Source organism: Amblyomma maculatum, chromosome 5 (genome assembly GCF_055883805.1).
Source record: "Amblyomma maculatum isolate TAMU_Amacu chromosome 5, ASM5588380v1, whole genome shotgun sequence".
NCBI classification, from domain to species: domain Eukaryota; kingdom Metazoa; phylum Arthropoda; class Arachnida; order Ixodida; family Ixodidae; genus Amblyomma; species Amblyomma maculatum.
The window spans coordinates 45,082,368-45,099,267 of NC_139348.1; the positions used below are offsets into that span (position 1 = coordinate 45,082,368).

A 16,900-nucleotide genomic window follows, 5' to 3' on the forward strand; every position below is an offset into this window, starting at 1 on the left:
TTTTCTAGTTGATCTGAAGAAAGGAAGAATTTGGAGGAGCTACTGAAGCTCAGACTTTATATTTTTACGTTCCCTTACATACACATACACAGACGGCTAAACAGAATCACTTCAGCCGAATAATTTTCAAGGCTTACTGAGCGAGAACGACCATCCCGACTTTGGCAGTTAACAACACTGGGGGACGCTCAAGCTTTACCTAAAGAGTAAAACATTCAATCTTTTAGTGCGTAGCACTAAAGTCGCAATCACGAATTTCGCCGATGTCTGCCCACAGCCACTCACTCTCTCTATCTCTCTCTCTGTGAACTTGAAGTGGAAAAAGAGAAGGTGGCGACGAGCGCGTCACGCGGCTCAGCATTGAGGAAGCGGAGCAGCCGAATAGCTGCAGCTGAAGCCGCTCTCTCCGTCTATCCGTCCCTCCTTGAACTTGAAGAGGAGGAAGGTAAAGTGGCGACTGAACACTGAGGTGGCGGCCACTTAGGTGCACCCAGTGAGAGAGAAGAGAGTGAGAGAGTAAGACAGTGAGAGAGGGGCGTGTCAGTTGCAGACGTGGCGGCTGTATCGTGCAAGATACGCATGCGCAGTGCCTACCGGCAACGTCATGCACTGACCACTGCCGGTGATACCAGCACGTGCCGGCATCGATCAGCCACTATAAAAGCGAACACCTTCTATCAATAAACGTTCATTCTGTTCTGGCATGTCCTGACTGATACATGGTGTCAGAAGTGGGATGGCTGTTGGCCTTTCGAACAGTGTCTTGAAGGAAGCAGGGAACGTCCGTGCTAGCCGCCAGATAATGGAGCTACTCAAGCCGCCTGACCAACTACTTCTGTCTGGGAACATCGCAAAGAAGTGGGCGTTGTTTAGACAGAAGTTCGAGCTCTTCCTGCAGGCTACAGTGTCCACCAAAGAACCAAGGACGGAAGCGGCTAAGACGGCTCTGCTGCTGAGTGTTGCTGGGGACGAGGCCCTTGAGGTATTTAATAACTTTACCTTTTCGGAGGAGGAAAGCAAGGACGACTATGCAACGGTCGTGAAGAAGTTTGAAGTTTACTGTCAAGAGCAGCAGAATGAAGTGTACGAGAGATACACGTTTCGTTCAAGAATCCAGGCGGAAGGTGAAACCTTTGAACATTTTTTTCGTGACCTGCGGAAGCTAGCCCAGAGTTGCAATTTTGCAGCATTGAGTGACTCAATGATACGGGATCAAATAGTATTCGGCACAAGTAGTCCGAAGGTCCGGGAGAGGATGCTTAAAGTGAAAGACCTTACGCTGTTTAAGGCGGAACAGATCTGCAAAGCTGCGGAAGTGTCATCGCAGCAAAATGAGGCCTGGGGCCAGTTAGAAAGGCAAGTGGCTTCAGTGAAACAACGTCAGCGTTTCCGTTGTGGCAAGTGCAATCGAACACACGAGCGAAAAAAGTGTCCAGCGTTCGGGAAGACATGTTTTGCGTGCAAAGGGGCCAATCATTTCGCTGTCTGCTGCCAGAATGAGCCTGCAGTCGGTGCAGTAGTTCACGAGGAAAGCTTGGAAATCCTCAATGTCAGGGTCTGCACTGTCGAAAGAACACCTGATTGGATGGTTGCAGCTAAAGTAGCCAATCAAAATGTTCTTTTCAAAGTAGACACTGGGTCTCAGGCAAACTTGCTGCCCTATTCGGTCTTTCGTAAATGCAAAGCAGAGACAGTCCTGCAGCCAAGCAGCTCCATTCTTCGGTCCTACAGCGGGGACGAGATTAAACACTTCGGCACGGCGACCTTACCAGTGGTGATGAACGACAAGTCCGGAACTTTCACTTTCTTTATCGTGAAGAAAAGCAAGCAGTCAATACTTGGACTACACGCAACTGAGTCGCTGGGACTGGTGGTGCGTTCGGTGGAAGCCGTGGACACGGAGTGTTCTGAAAAAGTACTGCAAGAATTCCCGCAGCTCTTTCAAGGTACCGGCTGTGTTGCCCGTCCATACCGGATGGTTCTGCGCGAAGATGCCATACCAGTGATACAGCCAGCGCGACGTGTTCCGTTGGCATTGCAAGAACCACTGCGGGAGGAGCTGCAACGCATGGAAAAGGCCCACATCATTCAAAGGGTCAACGAGCCAACAGACTGGGTGAGCCCACTAGTTATTGTTAGGAAGAAAGATGGCAAACTGCGGGTCTGCATGGATCCTAGAAACATTAACCAGTACCTGAAGCGGGAACACTACCAGATGCCAAAGCGTGATGATATTGAGGCGGAGCTCGCTGGCGCTAAATACTTCTCTCGTCTCGATGCAAATTCTGGGTTTCATCAGATTCCATTGGATAAGGACACATCAACAATTTGCACATTCGCTACACCGTTCGGGCGTTACCGCTTCTTGAGACTGCCGTTCGGGATTGCTTCAGCACCAGAGGTGTTCCAAAAAACATTGAGCGAGGTATTTGACCAAGCCCCAGGCGTGCGCGTGTATGTCGATGACATTCTGGTATGGGGTGCGACACGTGAAGAACACGATGAGCGCCTCCGTGGGGTATTGGAACTTGCAAAGCACGCTGGCTTAACGTTCAATGCCAACAAATGCAAGTTCGCTTGCACAGAGGTTGAATTCTTGGGCGACATTATCAGCCAAGACGGGATAAAGCCTAATCCTACGTTTACAGCATCATTTGCCGAAATGACAACCCCGGCTGATAAGACGGCTGTTCAGCGAATGCTGGGGGTGGCCAACTACTTTGGGAAGTATATTCCGCGTATGGCTGATAAGACCAAGCTGTTGCGAGATCTTATCAAAAAGGACACAATCTTTCAGTGGACAGAGAAACACGCCGCTGAATGGGCTGCTCTTTGCTCTGTTTTAAGCAGTACACCTGTGCTGGCAATTTTTGATCCAGCTAAGGAAACAAAGGTCAGCTCGGACGCATCAAAAAACGGTCTAGGAGCTGGGCTTTTGCAACGTCACGGGGATAGCTGGCGACCTGTCGCCTACGCATCGCGTGTCATGACTGAAACGGAACAAAGGTACTCGCAAATTGAGAAAGAAGCACTGGGAATTACCTTTGGCTGCGAAAAATTTCACCACTTTGTTTATGGAAGAAAAATTGTCATTGAAACGGATCACCACCCACTCCTAGCAATTGCATCGAAAGATATTGGCGATATGCCGCCAAGGCTTCAACGTTTTTTTTTACGCTTGATGAAGTACGATTATTCCCTTCATTTTGTACCAGGGAAACAGTTGCTGCTGGCCGACATGCTGTCGAGGTCATCGCCCAAGGAATCAGCGGACACCACCGGCTTCCCAGACGACGTAGAGGTTCATGCCGTTGGAGTGGTCACGGATCTGGTGAGCAGCAGAACAATGACTAGACTTGTGGAGGCTACTGCAAAGGATCCTGATCTACAGTCTGTTATAGGTTACATTAGAGACAACAGTGATCTGTTCGGCAGCCTGAAGCCATTCGCTGCAGAGTTGTCCTTCATAGAAGGAATCGTGTTAAAAGGGACGAAAGTAGTCATTCCAAAGTCTATGAGGGCAGAAATGCTTCGACGTCTACATGAGGGTCATTTGGGCTTGAATAAATGTAAAGCAAGAGCTCGACAGCTAATGTTCTGGCCCGGACTCTGCTCCGATATCGAGAGGATGTTAAACGGTTGTACTGTCTGCCAGAAATACGCGTACCAACGACAACGCGAGCCTTTTTTGATGCGGCCAACACCTCATTACCCTTGGTACAGAGTCGGCGTGGACATCTTCCAGCACGGCTGTAGTTCTTACCTGTGCGTGTACGATGCCCTCTCCAACTTCCCGGAAGTTGAACAACTCAGCGACACCACAGCTCGCACTGTTATTGACAAATTAAGCGCCATCTTTGCCCGCTACGGGATACCAGTAGAAGTTTGCAGTGACAACGGTCCCCAATTCTCCTCCCACGAATTTGCTGTTTTTGCATCCAGGTACGAGTTCCAGCACGTGACTTCGAGCCCTGGATTTCCACAATCTAATGGACTTGCCGAAAAAGGCGTTCAAATTGTGAAAAGAATCATGAAAAAGACGCAGGAGACACGTCAGGACTTCTGGTTGGGACTGCTGTCCTACCGGTCGACTCCATTGGAGGACGGTCGTTCACCGGGTGAGCTCCTGCAAGGCAGAAGACTGCGCACGCTGCTCCCTGACTTCAGCCGCCAGCCAAAGACAACTGTCTTCAAGCGCAAGCCACTGGATGCTAAAGCTAAATCTCTACCGTGCCTCAAGAAAGGAGAGGTGGTTAGGATTCGTGACAAACAGTGGACCCGCAAAGCGCGAGTAGTGGGACCGGCTGCCCCGCGGTCATACCGGGTCATTACGGAAGATAACAAGCTGCTTCGCCGCAACAGAAGGCACCTAAACTCGACGCTGGAACCCTTCGAGAGCGGCATAGCCGAAAGTGAAGAGTCCGACAGTGAGTGCGAGCCCGTAGACGAGCACGTGCCCAGCCCGAGACTTGTAGCGGCGCCAACTACGGACGGGCAGTCGACGCCAACAGTAAGGCGGTCCTCCAGAATCAGGCGCCAGCCAACCTGGCTACACTACGATGGTAACTTCAACCAAATAACAACTCGCTGACCTTTCAAAGAACTAATAAACAGGGGAAGATGTATCGTGCAAGATACGCATGCGCAGTGCCTACCGGCAACGTCATGCACTGACCACTGCCGGTGATACCAGCACGTGCCGGCATCGATCAGCCACTATAAAAGCGAACACCTTCTATCAATAAACGTTCATTCTGTTCTGGCATGTCCTGACTGATACAGCGGCCGTCCCTGGGCTGTGTTTCACAAGCGTTTGTTTCTCCGGAGCACTCCAGAGTGAGCAGTCGTGAGTCGCTCGCGCGTCCTGAACTTCGGCATCTCTCCCCTCGCATCAGTCACTCCTCAGCCTTCACGGACAGCAGACGTGCCCGCGCGGTGCTCCCTGGACTCCGGCTGGGAGCTGCTCGCCGCGTCGTGAAGCTGCTTGTGCTTATCTCTGCACCTTAACTGGCGCCCGTCTTCAAGTGCGCTTCCGTCTCTCCTTCTCTCCCCCCAGACCTTTCGGTCGCAGAACACTGCATTGTTTAGGTACATTGTGCCTATTTTCGTTCATTTATGAAGATGGTGTAAGGCAAGCTGAGGACGTGGCTGCGCCGCGCGTTTGCTTCGCGTCGCAATGAATGAAGCCGACGTGCTGAAGCACAACGGTTAAGCAGTGCAAAGCAACTAATTCGCATTTTTTAACTATGCAAATCGGCCGTAATGTTTTTATTTAGTGAGTAAGTTTTTGTGGTCTTGAAGGTGCAGTTTCTGCCATAGTTCTTAGTGGGCACCTCAACTGCCCTGTAACGGAAGGGAGCGCGCCTTAATTACAGGCCTCCATTTATTTCTGGCATAGTCTGAACACTTCCGAAAAATCCCCGTACCGAAACTTAAGTCTGGCGATATAGTAAGTAGCGAAAACTACACTGCCCAAGGTATTAAAGCCGTCGGCGTAACACCGAGGTACCGTGTGCCGTATATACATTATACATGCCGTATATACTTATATACACTGCATTAAATTACTTCTGGCAGAAGCTGCCAACCTGGGCCTCTCGTTTCACATGGAACGGTTATGTCAGAGTCAGCCTGCTAGGATCCTGGCATTCAAGTTACCCCTATAAGCCGCTGAGACACGTTCATACGGTTCATACGTTCATGTGGGCTGGTAGCTGGCGTCATATCCTTAAATGCGGAGATTAAGTGTCCCCCATATATACATGCAATAAACGCCTTTACCACCGCCAACTAAATCGCCGGTGAACTTTGATGCGTTCAACGAAACGTTTGCGTGCTCGATGCAATGCTCCGTCACCCGGAGCCAAAGCTTTCGCTCCACACTCGGTTCAGCAGCGTTGAACCGGTGTATGTTTTTTGACCGAACGAGTTGTAAACGATATGGCTTATAAGCGCCTTTTGCAAACCTTTAACAATGCAAGATACAATTTCACTCCTTAGTTACTTACCTTTTTGGTTGATCTTTGAAAGGCCACTTTACAGCAGTTATAGCAATATTCTTGTAATGCTCTCTGACATAGTTTTTAATATCTGCAGTCTGTTGCACCATTTATCGAACTGAAAAATTGTCAGAGTCTCACCGGTATATACCCCGCCATCGTCAATGAGGAAGTCAAGTTCAAAGAACACACGTTTGTGCTGCGCGCGTGCCAGAGATTTTGATCTTTCAAACAATGCGATAGCGCGTAGCACGTAAGAAATCATCGCTCATGAATTTTCCTCCTGTCGTTGTTACGAAAAAGCGAGACTAATGGCTCTTCTATCCCTACACTTCAGGTGAAGCTTTTGTCGCTAGATTTATTTGTTTATTTACAATACTGTTAGCCTTTCTACGCTGTTACAGGGTGGATATGATCAAGACAGGGATAAGTGACAGTAACAGTTAAAACTAAATAAAGAAATAAAAATACAAGTCATGCAAGGATGGAATAACAGTACCTATAGGCAAGCAGGGAATTAACACTTTTGAAATGAGGCATAATTCTTATTTGACACATGTTTCCAATTTCTGTACAAAATGCCCTGTTGATTGAGTGCCAACAAATAATAGCGGGTGAAGGTTATTTCAATCTATTACTAATCTGGGGAGAAAAGAATATTTAAAAACATCAAGTCTCGGTGTGTAGGTCATAGCTGCATATGAGTGATTAATACGAGGCAATAGAATTCCAGGAGGTGGAAGGTACGAGACAGGATCAAGGTATAATTTGCCGTTCTACAGTTGATAAAAACTTTAGTCAAACTATTTCTCTTCAAGTGCTTAGTTCTCAGAGCGGCGTTAAAACTGTTACCGACTGGTGTCGTTGATAGGCAGAAAAAAATAAATCTGACTGTAAATGTTGTACCTGTTGTAATTTGTCAATGAGGTATTGCTGATAGGGCTCCCGGATTATGGCTGCATATTCCAAAAAAGGGCGTATGATAGTTTTATATGCCTTAAGTTTAAGATCAGGCTTAGCACTCCTAAGTTTCTGTTTTAGGAACCCGAGTTTTTTTGCACCAAATCACAGATATGGTTTACATGTCCACTCTAGTTTAGATTGTTAGTGATTTGTGACGCAGAGGTACTGCCCCTTGCTGACGCGTTTTATTTCTGTGTTATTGATGGCATATGGGAAAACTAGATGCGCTTTCTTATAAGTAATGCTCATGTAAAAAGACAGCGAAATTGCTCTTCGTCTTTGAAATGGCTCTGGAATGGAAATCGAAGCTTGCACAACACTTTGGTGAAGTAAGACAAGGCTACGCAGGTACGCCATAGTTAAATTGATGCTTTATAAGTAAGTCGGGTTGTTTTCCACACATTTCAGCAGCTTATAACATCGGACGGATTACTTCTTGAAAAGGTTCAACATCAAAATTATCTCCGGGTTTATTGGGCAGAAAATTTGACATAGAATGGCCATATTGAATACTTAACCTTAAAGTCATCTCGTAGACTAAACCTCATTAGACGCAATTGTTATAAAGCCCCTCCCCCCCCCCCCTTCGAGACTAAAACAACTGATTTAAATAAATATTCGTCCGGTACCCGAATGCGCTAGCGCGGTATGGGGCCCTTAAATGTCTACTCTAACAGAAAAGCTTGAACGCGTTCATAACCGGTCCGCAAGGTGTTTTCTAGTAATTATAACTTCCGTAGCAGTATTGCATTAGTTGCAGTATTACAATAAATCCTTGGTTGGAGAACACTAGCGCACCGCAGATTAACTGCAAAGTTAGAATTTCTTTTTCCAAATCTACTCTAGTCTCACAGGAAGAAACAAGAAGTTGTACATTTTGCCTTCCAACTTCTGCTCTAAACGATGTTTGGTTTGGTTTGTGGGGCTTTACGTCCCAAAGCGACTAATGCCATGAGAGATACCGTAGTGGACTCCGATAATTTTGACCACCTGGGGGTCTTTACAGTGCACTGACATCGTACAGCGCACGGACGCCGCTTCGTTTCGCCTCCATCGAAACGCAGCCGCCGAGGCCGGGATTCGATCCCGCGTCATTGGGAACAGTAGTCGAGCTCCTTAACCGCTGCGCCACCTCAGTGGGGTTCTAAACGACGGGCTCACGAGCTAAATGTTCTTGAAATGCGCGGTCGAACTGATGCCTAATGTAAGTAATTTTCCCGCACAAGCTTCCCAAGAGCATTGGTGAATGTAAAACGTGTTCATAGTTTCAGTGTATTGTCACAGTCTGCCGTAGATTCATACTATCCCGTTTACTTCAAACATTTGGGCTGGAATTGCGCTTCATGCGACAGCGTGCCCTTTATATTTACTGTGTTGTGAATTTTGAACCGCGGTGCCCAGAACGCCGTTTGCAGTTGAGGTGACTACTGATGTTGCGTATTTTGTTACTTTCTTTTTGTCACCTGTTCATATACGACACAAGGTTTCCTCCAATTGTCCCCTCTCTCCTGCTATAATGCCCTTGAGATGCGGCAGGTACTTGTATAAATAAAAAAATAAAGGTGTTCCTACCCTGATCTTAATTTCGGGAGCTAAAGTGTCAGTGGACATGATGAAATACGCCACTAAATTTTTCACTGAGTGTTGTTTGCAGTAGGAGATACATCATAGCTTTTTTCCGAAAATACGTCTGATATGGAGCAGGTCTCATACCATGAAAGCTTGACAAAAATAACGTTAGACGAATCAGGAACCACAAACTTTATTCTCAAATTTCCTTACGATGCGCATCTTGCGCGATAAAAAAAACTGATATAGCTGAGCCTCGCGACAAGAGCATCCACAAACAAATAATAAAAAATGATCCGCCTAACAGAACCAGAGTGATAAGGCCGCATGCCAGCAGCTGTAGAAAAAGGAACAAATAAATATTTGACTAGATCGCGGCATTACTCCGCATTAAAAAAAGGCACCGTCTCGATGCTTGCAAAATAAACGCATAAAGGTAAACAAAGCTGAGAAATTAAAACTAAGGCCTTTTAGTGCGCGTAATAAGGTTTGAAGCACAGAACATGGACGATTTCTGGGCGCATCCTGCGCCGTTGGGATGTGGTGATGATGATGGTGATGATGATCTGGTTTTTTTTGGCGCAAGGGCATCTTAGGCCAAAGAGCGCCAAACACATGGTGAAGTATCAACTGAAGTTAATAAAATGTTCGATGTGTGGTGTTTATGATGAACTTAAAAACGGTGGTGTATAGGGCCTCAAAGTTATTTCGGAGTGTATAGTCTAAAAACAGTGGTGTATGGGGCCTAAAACACTGAATTTCGATGTATAGTGGTCCGAGTAAAAGGAAAAAGACAGCTTTCTAAGTAAAAGAAACGGGCTTACGCCCACGTTGATGAATAATTCCATATAAAAAGCCTACTTTAAATAAATAATTAAAAACTCTATCTAAATAAAAACATTGGATCATCACCAAGAAAGATGGACGGATGTGTGGGTATATGTTGCTTGTGTAATTCGGGAAAATGGTGTCTCCTTTGCTGTTGAAGTCTCGGACGTTCAATTAAAACGTGGATCACTGTTAGTCGGTCTCCGCATCTCGGGCAATGTGGTGCAGGAGAGTTTGTTAAAAGGTATGAATGTGTTGTATATGTGTGACCTATCCTCAGTCTGCACAGAGCTATTTCTTTGAATCTGTTTCGTTTTTCTGTAGTGTACCTGCCTATTGTTGGTTTTATTGTGTGTAGTTTATACTCAGTTGCTGTGTCCCATTCCTCTTGCCATTGTTGTTGAATCATGTTTTTGATGTGTGACTTGAGGTCCTGATATGCTATGTTGTCAATGTCTGTAGTGTTTCGAAGGGCAGCTGATGCAGCAAGCCTATCAGCTGCCTCGTTACCTGGAATACAGCGGTGGCCTGGCACCCAACACAGTGTAATTTTGAGTTCTAGTTTGTTGGCAGAGATAAGAGTGTTATAGAGAGAATTCAGGACTGGGTTCTTATTATGCCACTTCCAAAAGGATAGGGACGTTACAACACTGAGGGAGTCTGTATAGATGATCGATGTCTGTATTTTATTTTCTATAATGTGTCTCACAGCTAGCAGGATTCCATGGCATTCAGCGGTAAATATACTTGTTTGGCTGTTCAGTGTTTTTGAAAGTGAAAAATTGCGGTCCATGTGCTGCACAGGACACTTGAGCAGACTTTGAAGCATCACTGTAGTATTCATCACAAGTGTACTTCGCCTGAAGTGACATGAAGTGCTGCTGTATGGCAATAGGGGATGCGTGCTTCCCCACTTCAGGAAACGACAGGTCACAATTAACACCGTGCATTTCCCAAGGGGCAATTAGGTCTTTTATGGAAGTTGTATGAAGACTGGTAACCGGAACGTCCAGATGTTCAATATGCGTGGCAACTCTGATTGGGTATGGTGGTGTTAGGGATCGTTTTCTTGAGAAAAGAGCTATGCCAGTTTTATCAAGCAGGAGCCGCCGACATGGATGATCCAGTTGGCACAGTACCTTAATAGCATAAGTTAGAGAAGTAAATTGTCTCCTTCGTTGCAGTGACCATCGGTTCGCCTCGACATAAAGGCTAGCAATTGGGCTAGTTCGAAAAGCGCCCGTGGCGAGGCGAAGTCCGAGGTGGTGCACGGGATCGAGCAATTTTAGCGCAGAGGATGATGCTGACCCATAGACCATGGAGCAATAGTCAATGCGTGATAGAACTACACTATTCAGAAGGCTCAGAAGGCAGTCGCGGTCTGTGCCCCATGACCGGTGAGAGAGAATTTTTAGCAGATTCATTGCTTTGAGACACTTCAGTCGCAACTGTTTTATGTGGGCAATGAAAGAAAGTTTTTCGTCAACAACTACGCCAAAAAATTTGTGTTCCTTTTTAAGGGCTAGGCTCTGACCATTCAATGTTATGTTGGGGTCAGGCCTGATGCCACGCTGCTTAGAGAAAAGTACACAAACACTCTTTTCAGAGTTAAATTTAAACCCATTGTCATCAGCCCACCTGGACAATTTGTTTACACCTAGCTGAATATGTCGTTCACAGATGGCCAGGTTGCAAGATTTAAAGCTTATCTGGACGTCATCAACATATACAGAACAGAAAATAGTTTTTGGCAGCACGCTTTTTAAAGAGTTCATTCTGACTATGAAAAGTGTGCAACTGAGAACACCACCTTGAGGGACACCATTTTCCTGTATGTACTGTTTTGAATATGCATTGCCAATACGAACTTTGAATGTCCGTTCAGACAAGTAACTTCGTATTGTATTCAACATGTTCCCTGTGATGCCAAGAGAGAAGAGGTCGCGGATGATACCATAGCGCCAAGTGGTATCATATGCTTTTTCAAGATCGAAAAAGACAGATAAACAATGTTGTTTATGTACAAAAGCATCCCTTGCATAAGACTCAAAGGCAATGAGCTGATCGGCTGTTGACCGCCCAGCTCTAAAACCAGCTTGATTTTGATGAAGAAGACCATTGTATTCAAGGAAATGGAGAAGACGACGATTAACCATTTTTTCAAAAAGCTTGCATAAACAGCTGGTTAGTGCGATAGGCCGATAACTAGCAGCAAGTGTGGGTTCTTTTCCGGGTTTTAATATGGGGATGATGATCGCTTCCTTCCATGCTTTAGGAAAGCGTCGTGTGGCCCATACTTTATTATACAGGCAGAGTAAGGTTTCAAGAGCGTCCACATGCAAGTGCTTGAGCATTCCATATGTGATCCTGTCTGGACCTGGTGTTGTGTTACCACATGCGTCTAGTACAATCTTCAGCTCCTGCATGGTGAATGGGCTATTGTATCCTCCTGTGGATGGCCTTTTATCATGTATGTGTTTATTCTCCTCTCTTGCCTTGTGCCGCAAAAAGGAATCTGTATAGTGCGCTGGGCTGAATATGTATTCAAAGTGTTGCCCTAGTGTGTCTGCTTGATGTTCAAGAGAGTCACCACTGGTGCTGACAAGGGGCGTTGGGATTGTGCTATATCCTTTGAGTGCTCTTATCCTGTTGTGAACTTTGTGTGCAGCCGAATAAGAGTTCACAGAAGAAAGGAATGATGACCAGCTTTCTCGCTTGGAAATGCGTCGAACACGCCTGTCATTTGCCTTTGCACGCTTAAACGCTATTAGGTTTTCGGTTGTGGGGTATCAGCGTAGTTTCGACCATGCCCTGTTTTGAGTTACACGGGCAGTCTTACATTCTGCATTCCACCAGGGTCTTCGTTTATTTCGTGGCTTACTTGACGTCTGTGGAATGTATTTTTCTGCTGCCTCTATAATGTGCAGCGTGATCAAGCGCTGAGTTTCATCAACGCCTAAGTCAGTAACTGATGAACAAGTCAATGATGAGTGTTCCCTGAACATCTCCCAGTTGGCTGCATATTCTTTAAACTTTCTAGGATTAGACGCATTTTCATTTTTATTACGAGCATACTTTACAGAGATCGGAAAATGGTCACTTCCATATAGATTGTTAATTACAACCCACTCTGCAGCTGCTAAGAGCATTGGAGAGCCAATAGCTAAATCTATGGATGTGTATGTGTTATGTAATATGTTGTAGTATGTTGGCTCTTTTGTGTTAAGTAGGCAGGATCCAGAGGACAATAAAAATTTTTCGATTAGCACACCTCGGGAGTCCGTTCTAGTACATCCCCATAATGGATGATGTGCATTAAAGTCTCCGACCAGCAGCCATGGTTCTGGAAGTTGATCAATTAGGTTTTCAAAACTTTCGCTACATAACCTATAATCTGGAGGAATGTACAGAGAACAAACGGTTGTTATTTTACCAAAAATTAATGCTTGTATTGCCACTGCCTCTAGGTCTGTGTTAAGTGAGATGCTTCGGCATGGGATTGATTTTTGAGTTACAATAGCAACACCGCCAGAGGGGCGAGTGCTGCCTTTCCTATCCTTCCTGAGTATGTGATACTGCTTGAGGAAACTTGTGTCTGCTGGTTTTAAGTGGGTCTCTTGCAGACAAAATATGTTTGGTTGGTGCTCGGGAAGGATTTCATATACATCATCCAGATTATTTAGTAGCCCCCGACAGTTCCAATAAACGAAACTCTCAGTAGCCATTTTTGTAAGAGCGGGATGTGGATGAGACAGTGGGTTTAAGAGTCGCCGCCTTTATCAGGTGGCTTAACTGGCGTATGTTTTTTCAATTTGAAGCGGTCCGGTGGGCACCGCCTCTCATTGGCGGACTCCCTAGGCGCCACTGACGCTGCGGAGTCCACGCTCACCTCCATCGCCTCTGGTGAAGGCATGGAGGCAGGAGGTTTTTCCAGAAAAACCAGGTTCCTCTCAGATGTCTTTGGTGTCCCGGAGGTCTGGGAGAAAGTGACCTCCGGGATTGCAAAGATTGGGGCAGCCGGTGGCTGCTTAGTGAGGAGCCGTGGTGGGAGCAAGTCAGCAGCATTGCACTGCGTGCCCACCGTTACTAGACGCGGCCTGGCCCCTCTGCGGGCTGCGTCAGCATAGGGAGCGGAGGAAAGCATTCCGTGCTTTTTTCGCGCCTCTCCGTATGTTATCTCCTCAGTTACCTTTATATTGATTATTTCCTTTTCGGCCTGAAAGGCTGCACAGGACCGTGAGTATGCAGGGTGGGTGCCCTCACAGTTCACGCATTTGTAGTCAGTTGCACTGCATTTATCGGTTGCATGGTCATGTGCACTGCACTTTGCACATATAAGGCGTCCTCGACATGTCTGGCTACCATGCCCGTACCGCTGACACTTGAAGCACCTGCGCGGGCTTGGTATGTACAGGCTAACTTTGCATCGGATGAATTCCACATTTATAAATTCAGGTAGTGTGCTCCGGTTGAAGGTGAGAACAATATGTTTCGTTTTTATTTCTTCATTCTTTCGCCTGATTGTTATTCTTCGTACTGCTGTTACACCTTGGTTCTGTAGGCCCTCAAGGAGATCTGATTCTGTTTCGTTTAGGAGGTCTCGCTCAGAAACCGCTCCCTGGCAGCAGTTAAGACTACGGTGGGGTGATACTTGAACGTCAAGGTGAGCAAATGTTTTTGTTGTGAGGAGGTTGTCAGACTGACTTTTGTCTGATACCTCTATTAGCAAGTCACCAGATCCTAGTTTCTTCGCTTTATAATTTGCCCCAATGATGGCCTTCAGAGAGTTGGCAATCAGAAAGACTGACAGTTCATTTACCGGTTTAGATTCGGTTATAGAGCGCAAGACAAGGTATTTTGGAAAGTTCTCAGTTGGTGTCGCGATTTTTTGCGTCATTTCGGTGCGACTCCTTTTCGGGGGTCGATCAGGTTTTTTTAAATGTAGTTTTTCCATGCAGTATGGATAGTTTAAGGGGTCCTAATATATGTCGCCTCTGTCAAACCCTTATACGCAGAGGAAGGTCCCGGAGCCCCTCGCCTGGTGGACAGGCGAGGGGCCCATCGGCCGAGGCTTGACCATGGCCTCGACCGCCACTGTTCAAGGTTTCTTCCCTCCACCTCTCAACCTATCGCCACGGTACGGATTACAGCTTCGGTATGGGGGCTCAGGGTCCGTGGTGGCACCAAGCACCAACACCTAGTTTACACAAGGTGCCCTTGCGCGGGGTTGGGATGTGGTCGTGCTGTCCGGGACGACTTCATTATTAGCGGTCCGATGCGCCGAAGGACACTGCACGGGCCGTAGTACTGCCGCAAGAGCTTTTCACTCAGTCCACGGTGGTGTTACTGGCATCTAAAACCACACATGTTCTTCCGGCTTGTACCCTGCGTCGTGGCGTCGGACGTTGTGGGCAGGGCGCCGGTGTGTTGGTAGTCTGGTACGCAGCTGGGCGAGTCGTTGGGCTTCCTCTGCATGCTGAAGGTAACCGGCGATGTCGGGGTTGTCTTTTGTCACGTGCAGAAGCATCGCGTCGAGCGTCGTCGTGGGCTCTCTGCCCTACACTAGCTTGAGCAGCGTCACACTGGTTGTCTCCTAGATGGCCGTGTTATACGCAAAGACAACGTACGGCAGGATGGTGTCCCAGGTCTTGTGTTCGGCGCCGGCGTACATAGCCAGCATATCCGCCATAGTTTTGTTGCGACGTTCTGTAAGGCCATTCGTCTGCCGGTGGTAGGCGGTCGTCATTCGGTGGCGTGTCTTGCTGTACTTCTGAATGGCATGAGTGAGCTCCGACGTAAATGCTGCTCCGCTGTCATGATGAGCACTTCTCGGCCGAATCCTTAGGAAAGGCTTTTGCTTCGGAGTAACGGGTCATATGATCAGTGGCCACACTGATCCACTTCTTTCCGGTCGATGAAGTTTGGAACAGTCCGCGGAGGCATATCCCTATATACTTGAAAGCGTCTAGTTGGGGTGGTACCGGGTTCAGTAGACCAGAAGGTCTCGTCGGATATGGCTTGCGTCGATGGCACTCACGGCACGTTTTGACGTAATGGGCGACATCGTGGCCAATAATAAATATCTCGAATTCGATGCAAGATGCGTGCAAGGCCCAGACGTCCTGCCATTGGCTTATCGTGACACGCCTACAGAATTTCCTCTTTAAGTTTTATAAGCGCGACAAGGTGTGCAGTCCTTTTGGATGCAAAGCGCTTCGCAAGGACGTCATTTTATAACTCGGAGGACGACAGCTGACGCTTAAACACAGCGAGGGGGAAAACGATCTTTCCTTCTAAGTAATCGGCTAGCGCTTTCAGCTCAGGGTCTAATCGCTGTTGTGCAAAACTGCTGGCGTTTACCGGTAAAAAAGGCGTCTTCGTCTTCGTCGTCTTCCTTCGGCGGCACATCAACGGGGATTCATGTCAAGCAGTCAACTTCGAAGTGCTTGCGGCCGCACTTGTAGACCACTATGATATCAAATCTTGAAAACGTAGGCTACATAGGGCAAGGCGTCCGTAGAGGTCTTTCAAATTTGCCGGCCAGCAAAGCGCGTAGGGATCGCTGACTGCATTGAATGGTTGGCCGTATAAGTACGGACGGAACTTTGAAGTTGCCCATATGATCGCGAGGCGCTCTTTCTCGGTCGTCGAGTAATTCGCATCGGCTTACGACAAGGAGCGGCTGGCATACGCTATAACGCTTTCTCACCCTTCAACTCTCTGAACGAGGACTGCGCCTTGGGCAGCGCTGCTTGCGTCTGTGTGCATTTCTGTTTCGCCGTTTTCGTTGAAGTGGCCGAGGACATGAGGGGTCTGTAAGCGGCGCTTAAGTCCGTTGAATGCTACCGCCTGCGGTGCTTCCCATTGTAAATTGCGTTAACAGTTCGGCGATGCGCGAAGAGTTCCTGACAAACAGGCGGTATTAAGCGCACAGTCCACGGATCTGCGCACGGCTTTCTTGTTAGAAGGCTGTGGAAACTGGGAGATCGCAGCGGTTTTCTGCGGGTCAAAGCGAACGCCATCCTTGCTCACGATATGGCCCAGGAGCAACAGCTCCTCGTAAGTGAAGTGGCACTCTTCTGATTTTAATGTCAGTCCTGATGACTTGATGGCATCCCACACTGTCAGCTGCCTTTTCAGGCGGTCTTCAAAGTTTGAATAAAACACAATGACGTCATCGAAGTACACAAAACAAACTTGTCACGTTAAGCCATCCAGGACAGTGCCCATCACTCGTTGAAACGTGCCTGGTGCGGAGCACGGGCTAAATGGCATTACCTTGAATTCGAAGAGGCCGTCTGGTATTACGAACGCTGTCTTCTCGCGGTCTCTTTCGTCGATCTCAATTTGCCAGAACCCGCTCTTCAGGTCCATGGACGAGAAATACCTAGCGTTGCAGAGACGATCTAGAGTATCGTCGATGCGAGGGAGGGGGTAGACATCCTTCTGCGTGACGTTGTTCAAACAGTGGTAATCAATGCAGAGGTGGAGTGTGCCGTCTTTTTTCGCCACTAGGACGACTGCTGCAGCGCATGGGCTGT

The 16,900-nt window shown here is 47.3% G+C and overlaps 2 protein-coding genes across 2 annotated transcripts; both read left to right on the top strand.

Moving 5' to 3' along the window:
* The first annotated feature begins 567 nt into the window (after positions 1–567).
* Positions 568–3,343, top strand: LOC146188216 (uncharacterized). The gene is made up of 2 exons (XM_084603689.1): positions 568–2,116; positions 3,216–3,343. The coding sequence occupies exons 1-2, from the start codon at positions 737–739 to the stop codon at positions 3,297–3,299; spliced, it is 1,464 nt and encodes a 487-aa protein (XP_084459815.1). The 5' UTR covers positions 568–736; the 3' UTR covers positions 3,300–3,343.
* LOC146188217 (uncharacterized) lies at positions 3,216–4,768 on the top strand. The gene is made up of 2 exons (XM_084603690.1): positions 3,216–3,331; positions 3,943–4,768. Exons 1-2 carry the CDS (start codon positions 3,306–3,308, stop codon positions 4,589–4,591), a joined length of 675 nt encoding a protein of 224 aa, XP_084459816.1. The 5' UTR covers positions 3,216–3,305; the 3' UTR covers positions 4,592–4,768.
* The last annotated feature ends 12,132 nt before the right edge of the window (positions 4,769–16,900 follow it).